Source organism: Lutra lutra, chromosome 7, assembly GCF_902655055.1.
Source record: "Lutra lutra chromosome 7, mLutLut1.2, whole genome shotgun sequence".
Taxonomy (NCBI): Eukaryota; Metazoa; Chordata; class Mammalia; order Carnivora; family Mustelidae; genus Lutra; species Lutra lutra.
The window spans coordinates 49,266,861-49,280,456 of record NC_062284.1 but is presented as its reverse complement, the minus strand read 5'-3'; the positions used below and the strand labels follow the sequence as shown (position 1 = coordinate 49,280,456).

General features: G+C 52.1%; 1 protein-coding gene across 3 annotated transcripts in view; it reads right to left on the bottom strand.

The window, feature by feature from the left end:
* NOX5 (NADPH oxidase 5) overlaps positions 1–13,596 on the bottom strand; it is a 53,216-nt gene that overhangs the window by 16,066 nt on the left and 23,554 nt on the right. For 2 of the 3 annotated variants that reach the window (XR_007128812.1, XM_047738233.1), the window contains exons 6-13: positions 11,361–11,571; positions 10,228–10,462; positions 8,920–9,073; positions 8,507–8,685; positions 7,329–7,511; positions 5,604–5,736; positions 3,527–3,669; positions 1,579–1,707 (exon numbers count right to left, since the gene is read on the bottom strand). Coding sequence is in view for 2 of the 3 variants with exons in the window: in XM_047738233.1 (XP_047594189.1) it covers positions 1,579–1,707; positions 3,527–3,669; positions 5,604–5,736; positions 7,329–7,511; positions 8,507–8,685; positions 8,920–9,073; positions 10,228–10,462; positions 11,361–11,571 (1,367 nt within the window). In the remaining variant the exon portion in view is untranslated. Of the gene's footprint in view, positions 1–1,515; positions 1,708–3,526; positions 3,670–5,603; positions 5,737–7,328; positions 7,512–8,506; positions 8,686–8,919; positions 9,074–10,227; positions 10,463–11,360; positions 11,572–12,141; positions 13,130–13,596 lie in introns of those variants that run through there. The other variant, XM_047738234.1, reaches the window with a different exon arrangement.

Sequence of the window (13,596 nt, the reverse complement as noted above, 5' to 3'; positions counted from 1 at the left end):
CCAGGCATTCCAGGTAGCCCTTCTAAGGGAGAATGTCAGTGATGTGCTGGTAAACTGACTCTTCCAAAAAAGAAAACATCACCAAACAACTGATTGGCAGTGTCCGGAGATTTCTGGTATAAATGCTGCCATCGTGGCTTCTGATGTAATAACTGTGTCTCATTCCTGGCTCTTAAAGCTCCTGAATATCTAACGATGGGCTCTTGTGGTCCAATACAAGGCAGCCTCGGGAGTGCCTGGAGAACACTCACTCACCCCCAATCTCCAGCCACTCTTATAACTTTTGTGTCTCTGATGCACCGCTGGCTTTGAACATTCTCTTCCCTTGACCTAGAACACCCTCTCCTCTTCCCCAGCAGGCAAATTCCTGTGCAGCCTTCAGAGTCCAGTTCACTTGAAGCAGCTGCTACCCCTTGAAGCTCTATCCAGATGCACCAGCCAGAAAAACCTGGGCTGGCCTGGCTCACAGCTCCACCCTGCCCTTGGGACCCTGTTCTGGGCCTGCTGATGGGAGCCACTGAGGGCAGGGAGCAGGCCTCCTCTGTCTGCTTTGCCTGAGTGCTCCAGGCCCGAGCACACAGCAGACTAGATCTGGGAGGTCAGGGGATTTCCTTTCAAAAGGTGAAGGAAGCAGACCACCCCCAAACAGGCCTCAGGGGTCTGGGTAGCTCTTTGTCTGGTGCTGGAAGGCAGAGTTAGGAGTGACCTTCATAATCATCCAGAGAAAATCCTCATTTCCCTGAGGAGGAACACAGTCTCAGAGTGTGGGGATGACCTGCCGCAGTTCCCAAAGAGCTCAGGGTAGAGCTGGGTCTCCCGCTGATTGTCCAGGGCTCATCCCATGATGGCACATTGCTTCTTTGTGTGGGGTCCCCTGTGTGCTGCATCCTCCATGGTGTCAGCTTGAACCACTGGTGTCAGAGGTGTTCTGGACAAACGCTACTGTCCTTCAGGACTCCCGATTGCAAGGAGAAAGCCTATATCATGGTTAGCGATCTTTGACATGCAACACTCACCAGTTCCACCTCTTTTTTTTTTTTTTTTTATTTTACAAAGTGAGAAAGAGAAAGAGTATGAAAGAGAGTCCAAGAGAGAAAGAGGAGGAGTGGAGCTCAGCTTCAGGCTTGGAGCACGAGCAGGCGGGAACGTCGGACAAGAATGGAGTCACATGGGTTTTTATTGATTTTACTTCTCGGGTTATCTTCCAATGATGGCACATGCTACTAGTTTGCCATTAAAGCAGCCATCTCAAGCAGCCTTTTAGATACAATGAAGTTGGAAGTGTTGTTGGGGAGTAAAGAGAGATGCTAGGTTGGAAAGATTCGCAGTGGGGAGTGACTGGCAAAAGTTCCGAAGGGGGTGCGCCAATGCCTGGTTATGGGAACACCGTGTCCTGCGCATTTCCTGTGTGTGGCTTGCCCTTAAGGATCTCTCTCCCGAGTTCCAAGGACTCACCACCCCTGGGAGGTAAACACCCCAGCTTCCCACCTCCAGCCCCAGCTCCCGCAGCCTTACTGGGCCCAGATGGGCTGGGGCTCCCTGCTGGGCTGGAGCCCCTTCCTCGGTCCCTGTGCCTACCAGGCCTTGGTCTCCCTGCTGTGGAGTTCCCTTGGGCCTGTAGGAGGTCAGCTCCACAGTGACGTCCCTGCTGAAGGCCACTGCTCCCTGTGCCGAGGTTCCCGAATGCATGGGCTGGCTGGGCAAGCTCTGTTTGGTTTCAAAGTGGAAACTGCTTTGTTATTTAAATCATGAAATCAATACATGCTAGTTTGTAGAGATTCCCATGTTATAGTACGTGCAAGAATAAAGTGAAAAAGTACCCTGAATAAAGCGGAATAGCTCCTCTAAACATTTTTCTAGGTCCTTCCAGACTTTTACTTACACACACACACACACACACACACACACACACACAGTCGCATGCACACACTCTTGCATAAACGAAACATACCGCTTTCTAACCTGCCTTTTCCACTTAGTACATCTTGACTAGTTTTCCATGCTAATGCATATGCAGTTACATAATCTTTTTTAAGGGACTTACTATTCCCTGAAAAGGATGACCAGTGATTTATTTAGCTACACCCCTATTGTTGGGCATTTCAAGTATTTCCATTTTCTCATTTTTGTTAACAACCACCACATATAAAATAGCACCTTTCCCATCTCTATCCCTCTCCCCCGATTTATTTTTCTTCATAGCATTTATTTTCACTTGACACATCATGCATGTATTTTGTTTGTTTATTGTCTGTCTCTCCTGCCAGAAGGTAAGCAGGGACCGTTCAGTTTTGCTTACTGACAGATCCTCAGCACCTAGAACAGTCCTTAGAAAACCGTAGGTGCTGTGCTCGATAAATATTTGCTCAGTGAATGAATGAAAACGGTGATTAATGCACTTCCTGTGCAACTCTCCAATTAACTAGTCCTAAAAACGGAAATGCGGGGCCAGTGGGTCCACATATTTAAGAGGCTGACATGTGTGGCCAGACCATGTGCCAGAAAGATTGTGCCAATTTATTCTTCAGTGGTGGTGCCTGAGGTTCCAAAGAAACACAGCCTTTAATGAATCTATTCACCTTTTCCTGAGGTGCAGGAGTCACCTGGTTTGAAAAGCCAGCTTCCTCCGTCCAGAGAACGTCCTGCATGTTTCTATCTATCCCTTCATTTCCCAAAGCTTTGCATCTTTCTAGAGGGATGCCAGCCTCTGGTCTGGACTGGCAGGATTCTGCCTCATCTTCTTGCCTGGACTTTAAGTTCCACAAGGGCATGGCAGGGCTGAGCCAGGCCCGGGACTTCTTTTCCTTTGACCCTGGGCAGGGTTTTCCCATATTAACACGTCTCCCAGGGGAGTGGTATTGTCTACTAGGTTTGTGTCCAGACACCTTCAGCCTCCTTTGTCTGTTTTGTACTGTGATCTCACTGTATTCCTCTAAAACCTCCCAGAGCCTGCATTCATTCCAGACACTGGCAACTTGCGGGCTTTGTGAGTTTCATCAGGGCTCAGAAGATAACAATGGCGCCACTGCTGCTGCTGACGGGGACGATGCGGGGGGGTCCATGGGGACCCTGCTGTCCGGTCAGCTCAGTACTTTACCTGCATCCATTCCATCCTCGGTCCTTTAAAAGAATCGTGTGAGCAAGGGAGGCCAAGGATGGGGGCCTCCTCCAGTTCGTTGATGAATACACTAAAGCTTGGTGAGGCCAAAGGGTGTGCAAGGCCGTACAGTTAGAACGTGCTGGAGCAGAGACATGGAGGCAGGTTTTTCTGATCTCAATTTCCTCTCCCTTTCCATTGCCCCTCGGCTTCTGAAGGAGGCCTGGGGAGGACCTGGGGTCCTGGGGGAGGACATCAGCCTCTTGGATCACAGCTGGTTAGTTCACAGCTGGTTCACCCTGTGTGGCTGTTCAGCGGGTATATATAGCAGCTGCACAGGGACAGATGCTCCCCAGCCAAGAAGATAGCAACATGGTCCCTGTGCGGTTTGTCTCCACGGTGGACCCTTCCTCCCCCAAAGCCACTTACCTGGGGCTCCCTCTGGCTCCTTCTCCTCCTCAGACTCCTTGACAGGTGTCCAGAGCCACAGTCCATGGGGCACAACATCTTGAACGATTCATATAGCCTGTTTGTCCACTGGCCTTCGGACCTGACATGTAGCCAGATGGTGTCTGAGCAAGCGGGGAGGAAGGGGGGCTCAGCACTGGCTCCTCTAGCAGGGAGCAGACGTGTCCCACCCCAGGGACTGGAGCTGGGCATTAAGTGCTCAAGTCCCAGAGGGAATGTCCTTCCTTGGGTCCCAACCAGAGTCACAGCCCCGAGACTTGGAAATCTGATCTCTCCAGCATGAGATCCATGGAGTCAACGTAAGCCTACAAAGCAAGGGTTTAGTCTCCTCTGCCAAGACAGGGGAGCTCCCTGGAGGTGTGGGCCCTGCCTCCTCTATCAGGCCAGGGTCTCCCCATGGCAAGGACCACTCCCTCCCACATTCAACCAGGGGCCCATCAATGGCTCTGCACACGGGAGGTGTTCAGGCTGTGGTGGGACCAATGGCTTTCATTGTGCCCAGTGCCTGGGATGGAACAGGGGCTTATTCAGGTGCTCCGCAGAGTGGATGACTGTTAGAAGTCAGCATGGGGCAGCTTCTCCTCAGCTGAAGGGCACAAGAGAGAATCCACAACATTAGAGCAAGGTGACTTGGGGCCCAGGAGATGGCAGATTCCAAGCTGAAACCCTGAAGAAAGCCCTTGGAGAAGGGGTCCGATCAATGACACCTCCGTATAGTGCACACAGTCCTTATAATCACACTAGTATCAGTATACTGGAATACCACGCAGCCACAGAGGAAAGCTCTTATTTTAAAAGAACGGATATGCAAAGACCTTCAAAGACATTCTGTGCATGGAGAAAAAGTAGACTGTAAAACAGTGTGAACAGTGGGATCCATGTAGGCAAAATTCTCTCTGCACCAATAGAGCCACATAGAAATAGTAATACAGGGTCGCCTGGGTGGCTCAGTTGGTTAAGCATTTGCCTTCAGCTCAGGTCATGATACCGGGTTCCTGGAATCGAGCCCCGCATCAGGCACCCTGCTCAGCAGAGAACCTGCTTCTCCCTTTCCCTCTGCCTGCCGATCTCCCGCTGCTTGTACTCTCTCTCTCTCAAATAAATAAAATCTTAAAAAAGAAAGAAAGAAAGAAAGAAAGAAAGAAAGAAAGAAAGAAAGATTAAGACAGATCACCAAAAGACTGACAATGGCTTTCTTTGGATGGAATTATTTGAGGAATTTAAATTTTCTTCTGTACATATTTCTATATTGTCTGACTTTTCTGAGAGCAGGCATCTTCTTGAGAAACAGAACAGGAAAGAAAACTTGGAAGAAAACAACCTTCCCTCTCCTGCCAGCACCCCCACCTCTGCCTCATGGTACATGTGAGCCACCACTCAGGGCAGGTGGTGGGCAGTCTCACGTGGGGAACACTTAACCTGGGGCTGCACCCTGAACTGTGGGCACTAGGTTTCCCTGGGAGGCTTCCTGAGTAGAACTAAAGCTTTTAATATGGATGGGCCAGAGAAAACAGGCAACCAGCACCCTTTACCCTTCATGGAGTTGAGCAAGGGTCTCACTGTCGTAGGTCATGCAAGGTGTTCCCAGCCAGAGGTGCCACTTAAGGCAGAAAGGCCGATCTCTGGCCTAGGAAGAGGGCAGAGGTCCAGGAGCTGGCTCTGATGACAGCCCAGGACTGGAAGCAGGCACACACATGGCTGGGAACCAGAAGTCCACTGAGCGGAGGAAGGGTGAGCTGAGCAGTTCTGTGGGTGCTGGGGAGCCAGAGAGAAATGGTTGTGGTCCAGGGATGGGGAAGAAGGATTCGAGGGATTCTGCTGCCCTGAGGCTCCACAGGGACGGGGGAAGATGACTGGCCCTCATGTGATCTTCACGGCAGCTCGTCCAGCCCTGGCCTGCCCAGTCAGTAAGTGTTTGGGCATCTGCTTCCTGGTTTTGGAAGGAGCTTTTGGAAGGCGAAACTGGGGGTCTCTGGTCTTGTTCACTCCCATTTTCCTGGTTCCCAGCCTACACCTGACGCCCTGCAGAACCCCATACCTTTCTGCTCTGGAGCGCTGCTGATGGTGAAAGGATGCCACTCGTAGCGTGCGATGCTAGGGACGTTCAGGTACAAGTAGTCGCCTGGCTTGTAGTGGAAGAGAGGGGGCCTCTCAATGAGGAGATGGGTGACCTGGGGAGAGAAGAAGGTCAGGGTCATCCGTGCGGGCCAAGCTGCCAGGGTCCCCCTGGGCAAGAGGGAAAAGGCCGGGCCATCCTCCTCCATCACTACCCAGGTGGACCCGGATGCGAGACCCTCCCGTGCCTGTGAGTGGGGCTCACCCTGTACCCCTCTGCCAGGCTGGGGGTGGGCTGTGATCAGAGAGTGGGAAAGCTGAGATGTGTCTGAAGTGAGGCTCATGGCTTGATCCCACTTCTTAGGGTGTAAACACAGCTTTTAATGGTCCCTTCTCTGTAAACCCCTGACAGCTCTAGCCCTTTGCTAGGAACTTCTGTAGCATTTGGCTGGGATTCCAGCCACTCATGGGCATCTCCCCTGGGAGAATGACATCCTCCTGGACCACAGCTTTGGCTCACTGAGCACTCACTGGGTGCCAGATCTGTGTGAAGCACGGAAAGTATGATCTCTGGTCCTCATGGCCATTCTCAGACATGGATGCCATTCTTTCTCCACTTTATAGATGGGAAGCTAAGGCTCAGAATGGCTAAGGAGCTTGCACAAGCCCACCAGTGAGCAAACTATGGGATGCAAATCTCATCACACTGTCTGAGGCCAGAGCCTTGATATAAAACCCCTCACTCTCCACGGCCACCTCACACTCAAGTGCCTGGAAGTGAGCCCACCTGGAACTGCCTTCCCTTTCCCCACAAATGGCCCTGTCACTCAGACACCTGAGAGAGGTCCTGGGCTCCTTCCTCTCTCCCACCCCTGAATGCACCCGGTGACCTCTTGAGCTTTTCTGTGATAGGCCGCCCCACCTCCACCCCACAGCCCCCATTTAAGGTGAAGGCCCTCATGAGCTCTCATCTGCAGATGTGCAATAACCTCCCCAAAGTCCTCACCAAGCCATCTCATCTCCCACAGAGCAACTGCAGAAATCTGACTGGAATAAAGACCCAACCTAATATGACTGCCTGCCCCCTCCCTACCAGCCTGCTCAGGGGTTCCCCATTGCCTGCAGGATGTGGAGCCTCCTGGCCCACCAGGCCCCGCCCACCCCTTCTTTCTGGCATCCTGGCTCCAGCTGTGCCGAATTACATTACTCACAAATTACATTACCCACAACCCGGTGCCTTTGCTGGTGCTGTTCCTTCTCCGGGAGTACCCTTCCATGTCTGTGCAGCAAACTCTTGCTCGTCTCTCAGAACCCTGATGTGGCAACTCCTTCCTCCTTCTGGAGGCTTCTCAGATGGCTCAAGGATAGTTTCCCACATCCTGACCTTCTACTCTCACCAGCACAGCCCTGCCCTGTAACCTAGGGGACAAGCAGGACAGTACCCGAGCCATCGTTGTGTCTCTGCTACCTCACACAGGGCCTGGCAACTTGCAGGTTCTTAATATGCTTTGTGAGTTGGTCTGGAGCAGTGTCCTGACTACCTGTCATTCCTCTGCCTCAGGTGTCACTCCTGAAGGCCAGACTAGATCCCAGACTTTGCTTGTCTCCTCTGCTGGGCAGGGGCTGTAGCTATGCTGGTCCCTATCTTCTTGCGAGTCTAACAGGGTATCCAGCTGCTGCGCCCTCCACCTGCAACTCCCCTTCGCACCTTGGAGGGAAGGAGATTGACTTCCACGATGCAAAGGGCTCCCATGTGGGATACTGCTAGCCCGATGATCTTCTCTAGGAAGAACAGGATGCCAGGGACCAGCAGCCACTTCCAGAAGTTGGGCCCGTGCAAAATGAGCAGAATCCACATGGGGAGGTAAGACAGATGGGTCCAGTAGAACACCTGTGAGGGTGAGGAGGGAGGGGGTGGTAAGCTTCCAGAGCTCAAGATCTGGCTAGGGTGGAACAGCGCCAGAGCTCAGAGACAACCTCAAAGCCAGGGCAGATCCAGAGCCTCGGTCATATACACCCTCTCCTGGAGACAGGGCTGGGTAGGAGGCTGGGGATGGGAAGCTTTGGGGTTTCTTTATTCTGGGGGCTTGGCCCAGGGATCTTAATATAAGGGCTCCTAGCGCTCGCAGCAAACATCTAAAACATCTGCCTAGGGATAGCCTGGCCAGAGTGGAGTGCCCTCAAAGCGCTTATCAGCATCAATGTCCCCATGACATTGACCCATTTTCAGGGGGAAGAAAAGAAAGTAATTTCCTGGGTGTGGAGAAGAAAGAACGGAGACCTGAGTTTGAACACCTGCTATTGTGGGCTGCGAGATTACTTGTCTGAGTGTCAGACTCCTCATTGGCCAAATGAGGATGTGGAGGCCCACGTCAAAGGATTGCTGCTGGGGCTCTGTATGTGTCTAGCTGATGTGACCAGATTAGTCCAGAGGGCTCCAAACCAAATCTGTGACCTCCTGCATCTTGAGGACACTACACAGAGGGGAATGAAAATGGAACTAATGTGTTGGGAGCATCTGTGTGCCCCGTGAATAATAGGGGCTTCCCATATGTCATCTCATTTAATTCCTAAAATAACTTCATAGGTAGAGAACTATAGGTCCACTTTACAGATGAGGGAGCTGAGCAAGCCTGTGCTCTTTCCTCTCCCTGAGCCTGGTCTAATCCAATTTGGGCAGGCTGGCAAAAAGGCAGAATCTTCCAGAGCCAAATATCTTCCACTTGGCAGACATATACTACAGCCCAGTGACAGACCCCAGAGCACATGCACATAATATGCAGACCAGCCTGGGACTGCCTGGGCTCTGGAGTAAATGTGAGGGGACACGGCATGGAACGAAGAGGGGAGCCCAGCTAGGGAGAGCCAAGGGGAAGGGCTGGACACCTCAAAGTGGCCACTCCTCCGGATGCAGGAGCTGGAGCAGGCAAACATGAGGACCAGCAGCAGCAGCAGAGCCACACCAGTCGGGGAGGCTGAGCCATAGACCCAGCCAATGCCAGGCCTGGTGGTGAGCAGCAGCTCCCAGAACCGGAAGGGGCTGTCCTTGGACTGAGCCTGAAGCGCTGGAGATGAGCACAAGACAACCTCTTCCCTCTCCACCTTTCTTTTTGGGGACCCATCCCCCCCATCAGACACCCACATGGGTAGAGACTTCCAGCCAGACCACTGGCTGGTACAGGACACCCCCTCCCCACCCACTGGGCCTGCAGGACACACAGGGACTGAGCCCCATGTCCTGGGCTGGGGGCTGGGGAAAGGCCCACCCACGTCCTCTCCCCCAGCCCCAGGCCACTCACCGAAGTTCACAACGTGAGCCTCAGTGTGCACCAGGGAGAGCACAACCACCACGTAGCCCATAAGCTGGTGGAACTGGATGTTCCGGTCCAGTGGCAGGACCTGAGCCAGCCAGGTAGCCCGCAGCCATGTCAGGCACCGCCTCAGCATCAGCACCTGGACAGAGCAGCAGAGAGCCCCCACCCCCTGGCTCTCCCTCCGCCCCAGTCTCCCTTCCCCAGCAGCCATCTCCCCATCTCTCTCTGAGCTGGCTGTGCCTCCTGAGCAGGCTGGGGGGTGGGGAAGGCCTTCACCATCACCCCTGCCCCCAAGCCTTTGCTGCTCCCCTAGGTCTGCAGCTGAGGTGTCCAAAGCACGGTCTCTGGAATCAGCGCAGGGAGAACAAATGTTACAGAATGGCTGCTGTTATTACTTTCACCTAAACACACGAAAAGCACAGAAGCTTTTGCTAACATTTAATACCCGCGTCGACATGGTGCCCTCATTTAGTCTGTGTGTCAGACAGACACGTGTTACGTCTAGTTCTCAAGGTGTCCTGGAGGAAGACTGGGTTCTCCAAAGGGGCTTGAGACCAGGGTTCCCTTCCTGCTCATTTGCTTTCAATATATGTGTGCCCAGATAGAGAGACTTGCAGATGATGTCTGGTTTTAACCAAGTTAAACTACCTCTCACAGGAAAGACAAGATTCCCTGCGGAGAAAGTACTGACTGAAAGCAGTGTTCCTAATGCGAGTGACCAAGCAGATGAGTCATGGGACTCCGACTCTTGGTATGTGGCCAGTTCCGAGGATAAAAATAAAACCCACCTAAGACACTGACATTATCAAGAAGAGTATCTGAACTAAAGATGTATATTCCTGATCGTTAAGATGACTCTTGCCTTATTGTGTTCTGTAAGTCTAATGGCTAATGATAATAGGGCATGCATATAATTATAAGTAAATGAGCAGGTATTGGGTCAGTGGAAGTGTTTTTCGTTCTCTGTCTGCTGTCCACCTGCCCTGGGGCCACCTAGGTTGTTGTGAACATCAAAAGGAGAGGGCCTAGCACCCTGACTGTACATGGTAAGTGCACAAAAATGCTGGCTGTATTTTACAGGCTGTGTGACTATGGACAAGTCACTGCCCCTCTCTGGGTCCCAGTGTCCAATGAATATTGATTGATCCAGCTGACTTCTGAGGAGCCCGCCTGCCCTGGCACTCCAGGACTCCACGTGTGGGTCCCTTGGGCTATGAGGAGCTTACATCAGCATCCCCCAGCAACCTCACCCCTTCACCCTGCTTCCCTGGGCATTGTGCCCCCCAGTCCTACCGCGATGAAGCTGCAGTCGAAGTTGAGGCAGTGGCCGCAGCCCTTGGCCACCATGACGATGGGGCCGTGGGCCCGGTGCGCGCTGGCCGCCAGCGCGAAGAGCAACACGTGGAGGACCGCGTAGGCGGTCAGGCAGAGCAGGTGGCTGCGGTGGTTGTGCCAGTAGGCGGAGGTCAGAAGGCGGGGACGCCGCCGGCGCGGCTGGGCTGCGGGGGGCGTCAGCCAGTGGGCGGCGCTGCGAGAGAGGGGCTCTGCTCAGAGGGACCCGCCCGGCGCGGGGCGGAGGGAGAATCCCCACGGGGTGTGGCGGGCAGCCCCCCAGCGGCAACCTAGAGACCCCACGCCCGCTGTAACCGACCAACTCTCTGGATCCTCCTGGCCGGCGGCCGGCTTCCCTTTATACCAGGACACAGAGAGGTCGAGCGACTTGCTCAGAGTCACACAGCAGGCAAAGCCAGGATGGAACTCCCAACTGCCTGATGCCACAATCACGTCTGCTTCTATTACTTCCCTTACCTACCAACTGGGGGTGGGGGGTGGGGGAAGGCAATAGAAAAGGATGGAAAATTCTGAGATATGTTGTGGTAAATAACCCACAAGTAAGCTAATACACAAAAAGAATGAACCATAAAAGTGGCACTTTTCGGAGCCTGGAACACCCCGGCTACTTTATTGTCCTCCGCAGCTCTTTCCTACTTAGCACTTCTCTAGTTGATGCATTTGTTTATTGGCATAAATTACGTATAAATTAACAGTGCCTGCTTGACCAAGTTGAATAAATGTCTGCTAATTATAGGTGTGATCCTCGGTAAGTTACTTCAGGTGAGGTAACTAATTTCCTTTTGGAAATCAGTTCTGGTGCGGTCACTAATTTCCTTTCCATTACTATAAAACGCACTGGCATATTTGTAAAAATGCCCAGCCCACTGTAGGTGCTTAATACTGTGAAGATTCTGAAAAGACACTGTAAATCGGAGACCCGATATGAGCCCCCAGCAGAACTGGCCTTTGTCCGCTATAAGAAACTGGGGCCGGCGGGGCCGGAGTGGGGGCGCGGCCGGAGTGGGGCGGGGCCGAGGGATCCCCGGAGGTTTCGCGCCGCTCTGCGCGCCTGGAATCTAGCCTCACCGCACCTGATGGTCAGGTTCTCCATGACCCCGGGGAAGCGCTGCAGCTCGTCCCGGAGCTCGTCGAAGGTGATGGCGCCGTTGCAGTCTTTGTCGGCAGACTCGAAGAGCGCCAGCGTCAGCTGGTCCAGCTTCTCGTCCGGCAGCGAGATGGCGCTCTCGCGCATGCATGACTGCAGCACGGTGCGCAGCTCATCCACGTCGATGGACCCGCTGCCTGTCCCAAGCGGGGATCGAAGCCGAGTGGGAGCTTGCCCCGGACCCTACTCTCTACCTGCAGATTCCCCCTGCCTGCCCAAATATTGCATGGAAAGATGAACTTTCCCTGTTCGCCCACCTCCAGTTTTCTCCCAACCAAGTCCCTTTCCGGGTGTAGATCAGGCGATCAAAGTACATAATGTCAACCTCAGTTCAGAAACCTTCCATGGCTCCCCACTGCCCAGCTCCGTGGAGAGAAACTCCTCCCCAAGCATGGAGAATCTTAGCTTCAGTGCATGCCTTTCTCCAGAATCTGCAGCCTCCTTTCTAAGTACTGAGCTTAGACATCCTTTTTTTCTGTGTATTTTTCCACTCTGCATGAACAGCAGGGCCCATGATTAATGAGTTCTTGGCCTGATTTGGATGCACATACACATGAGGTGGCTTCATGTTTCTGCCCCTTACTGTGATGGTAGGCTATAAATCCTTTGGAGTAGTGAACCTTACTTTGCTCATCTATAAAATGGGGATAATATTCCTTCCCTCTCAGAACTGGTTCAAGGATAACAGATCATTATAAAGTACTTACTGTAGTATCTGGAAGAAGGTAGCTGCATATAAATGGAAAGTCTTATTGGTATTTTAATCATCATAAAGGCCAAACCAAAGTCTGTAATCACATGACAGTGCAGTCTCATGTATTGCTCTCCAGCACGCCTCCCATACTTCAGGTTTCCTAGCCAAGAGCCACTATGCCGCAGGTCTCTAACTGCATTCAGAGTCCCTCCCCTGTGCCTTCACACCCTCTGGTCCATTCAACTTTATTCACTCCTTGGCTAGTTTCAAATCCAGGGTCCCCTTCACTATTACTCTCATACACACATTCCTCTTCCTCATCCCGCTGTCCTTCTATTCTAGTGACCTAAACATATCCCATTCCTGAGTGAATCTAGCCACCTATCCTTTCCTTTCCTGCACCAGGGCAGCTGATAGAACATTCTTGGAGAAAAGCACTCAAGAGAGCAGGAAGCTTTGATCCTCAGCCACAGCAAGGCCTTCAACTTGCCCAGAAACCTTATCCTGATTCTCTGGTAAGGTCATTCTCCTACTGCCTACAGGATCACTTCTCTCCTCCATGTGCATCCAATCCCTGCCTGGCTCTCAGAGAAAACAGAAGCCACTGGAAGGGAATGCTCTCTAGTTCCTGCCTTTCACCTGCCCTGTACTGCCTCCCCAGCCCCCAAAGTCTGCAAGGAGAAGGTGAGTGTGTTGCTCCTTCCCATCAAAAATCAACCTCTCAGGAGTGAGCAAAGCTTGGTGGTCAGAAAGCAATCAAGGAGGACTGTCCCATGGAGACTCGGTGTGGTCAGCTCCCTATGTACTATGGGAAAGGGGCCAATTTGGGGAGTGGGTTCCAGGAATGAGGTCTGGCTAGACTGAGTCAGGTGGGACTGGGAGTTAAGAAACCCCATAAGCCAGAGGGCCCTGCCCAGCAGCAGGCCTGCAGCTAGGTTTAACTTTTCAGGATGCAAATCCAGCCCAGGGAATTCCCTGCTCAACACTCTTTAGTGGCTCCCCGTGGCTAATTGTACTGAGACTCCAAACCTGAGTGGGTATAGAGTTTCAGTTTGGAAAGATGAAAAAGTTCTCTGGGTGGATGGTCTTGGGTTGCCCAACAATGTGAATGCACTGAACGCTGTTGCACTGACACTTAAAAAATGGTTAAAGTTTAAAAAAATTGATTAAAGTGGTAAATTTAATGTTAGGTATATTTTGCTACAGTAAAAATTATGTTAGAAAGCAATATAGTCTTACACGAACAAATGTGTATGTTGTTTAGCAAAAAAAGGCAGTCAGTAGAGCGTAATCCCGTTTAAAAAAATGCGGGGGGAGGTGTGTACAGAGAGATAAGAGACAGATCAATTACAAGGCAGTACAGAAAAATGTTATGGGTGGTTTTTGCTTTCTTCTTTAAAGAAAAAAGAACTGTAGTATCTAAAATGTTCACGGTGGACTTATCATAATAAGGAAAAAGCAATAAAGC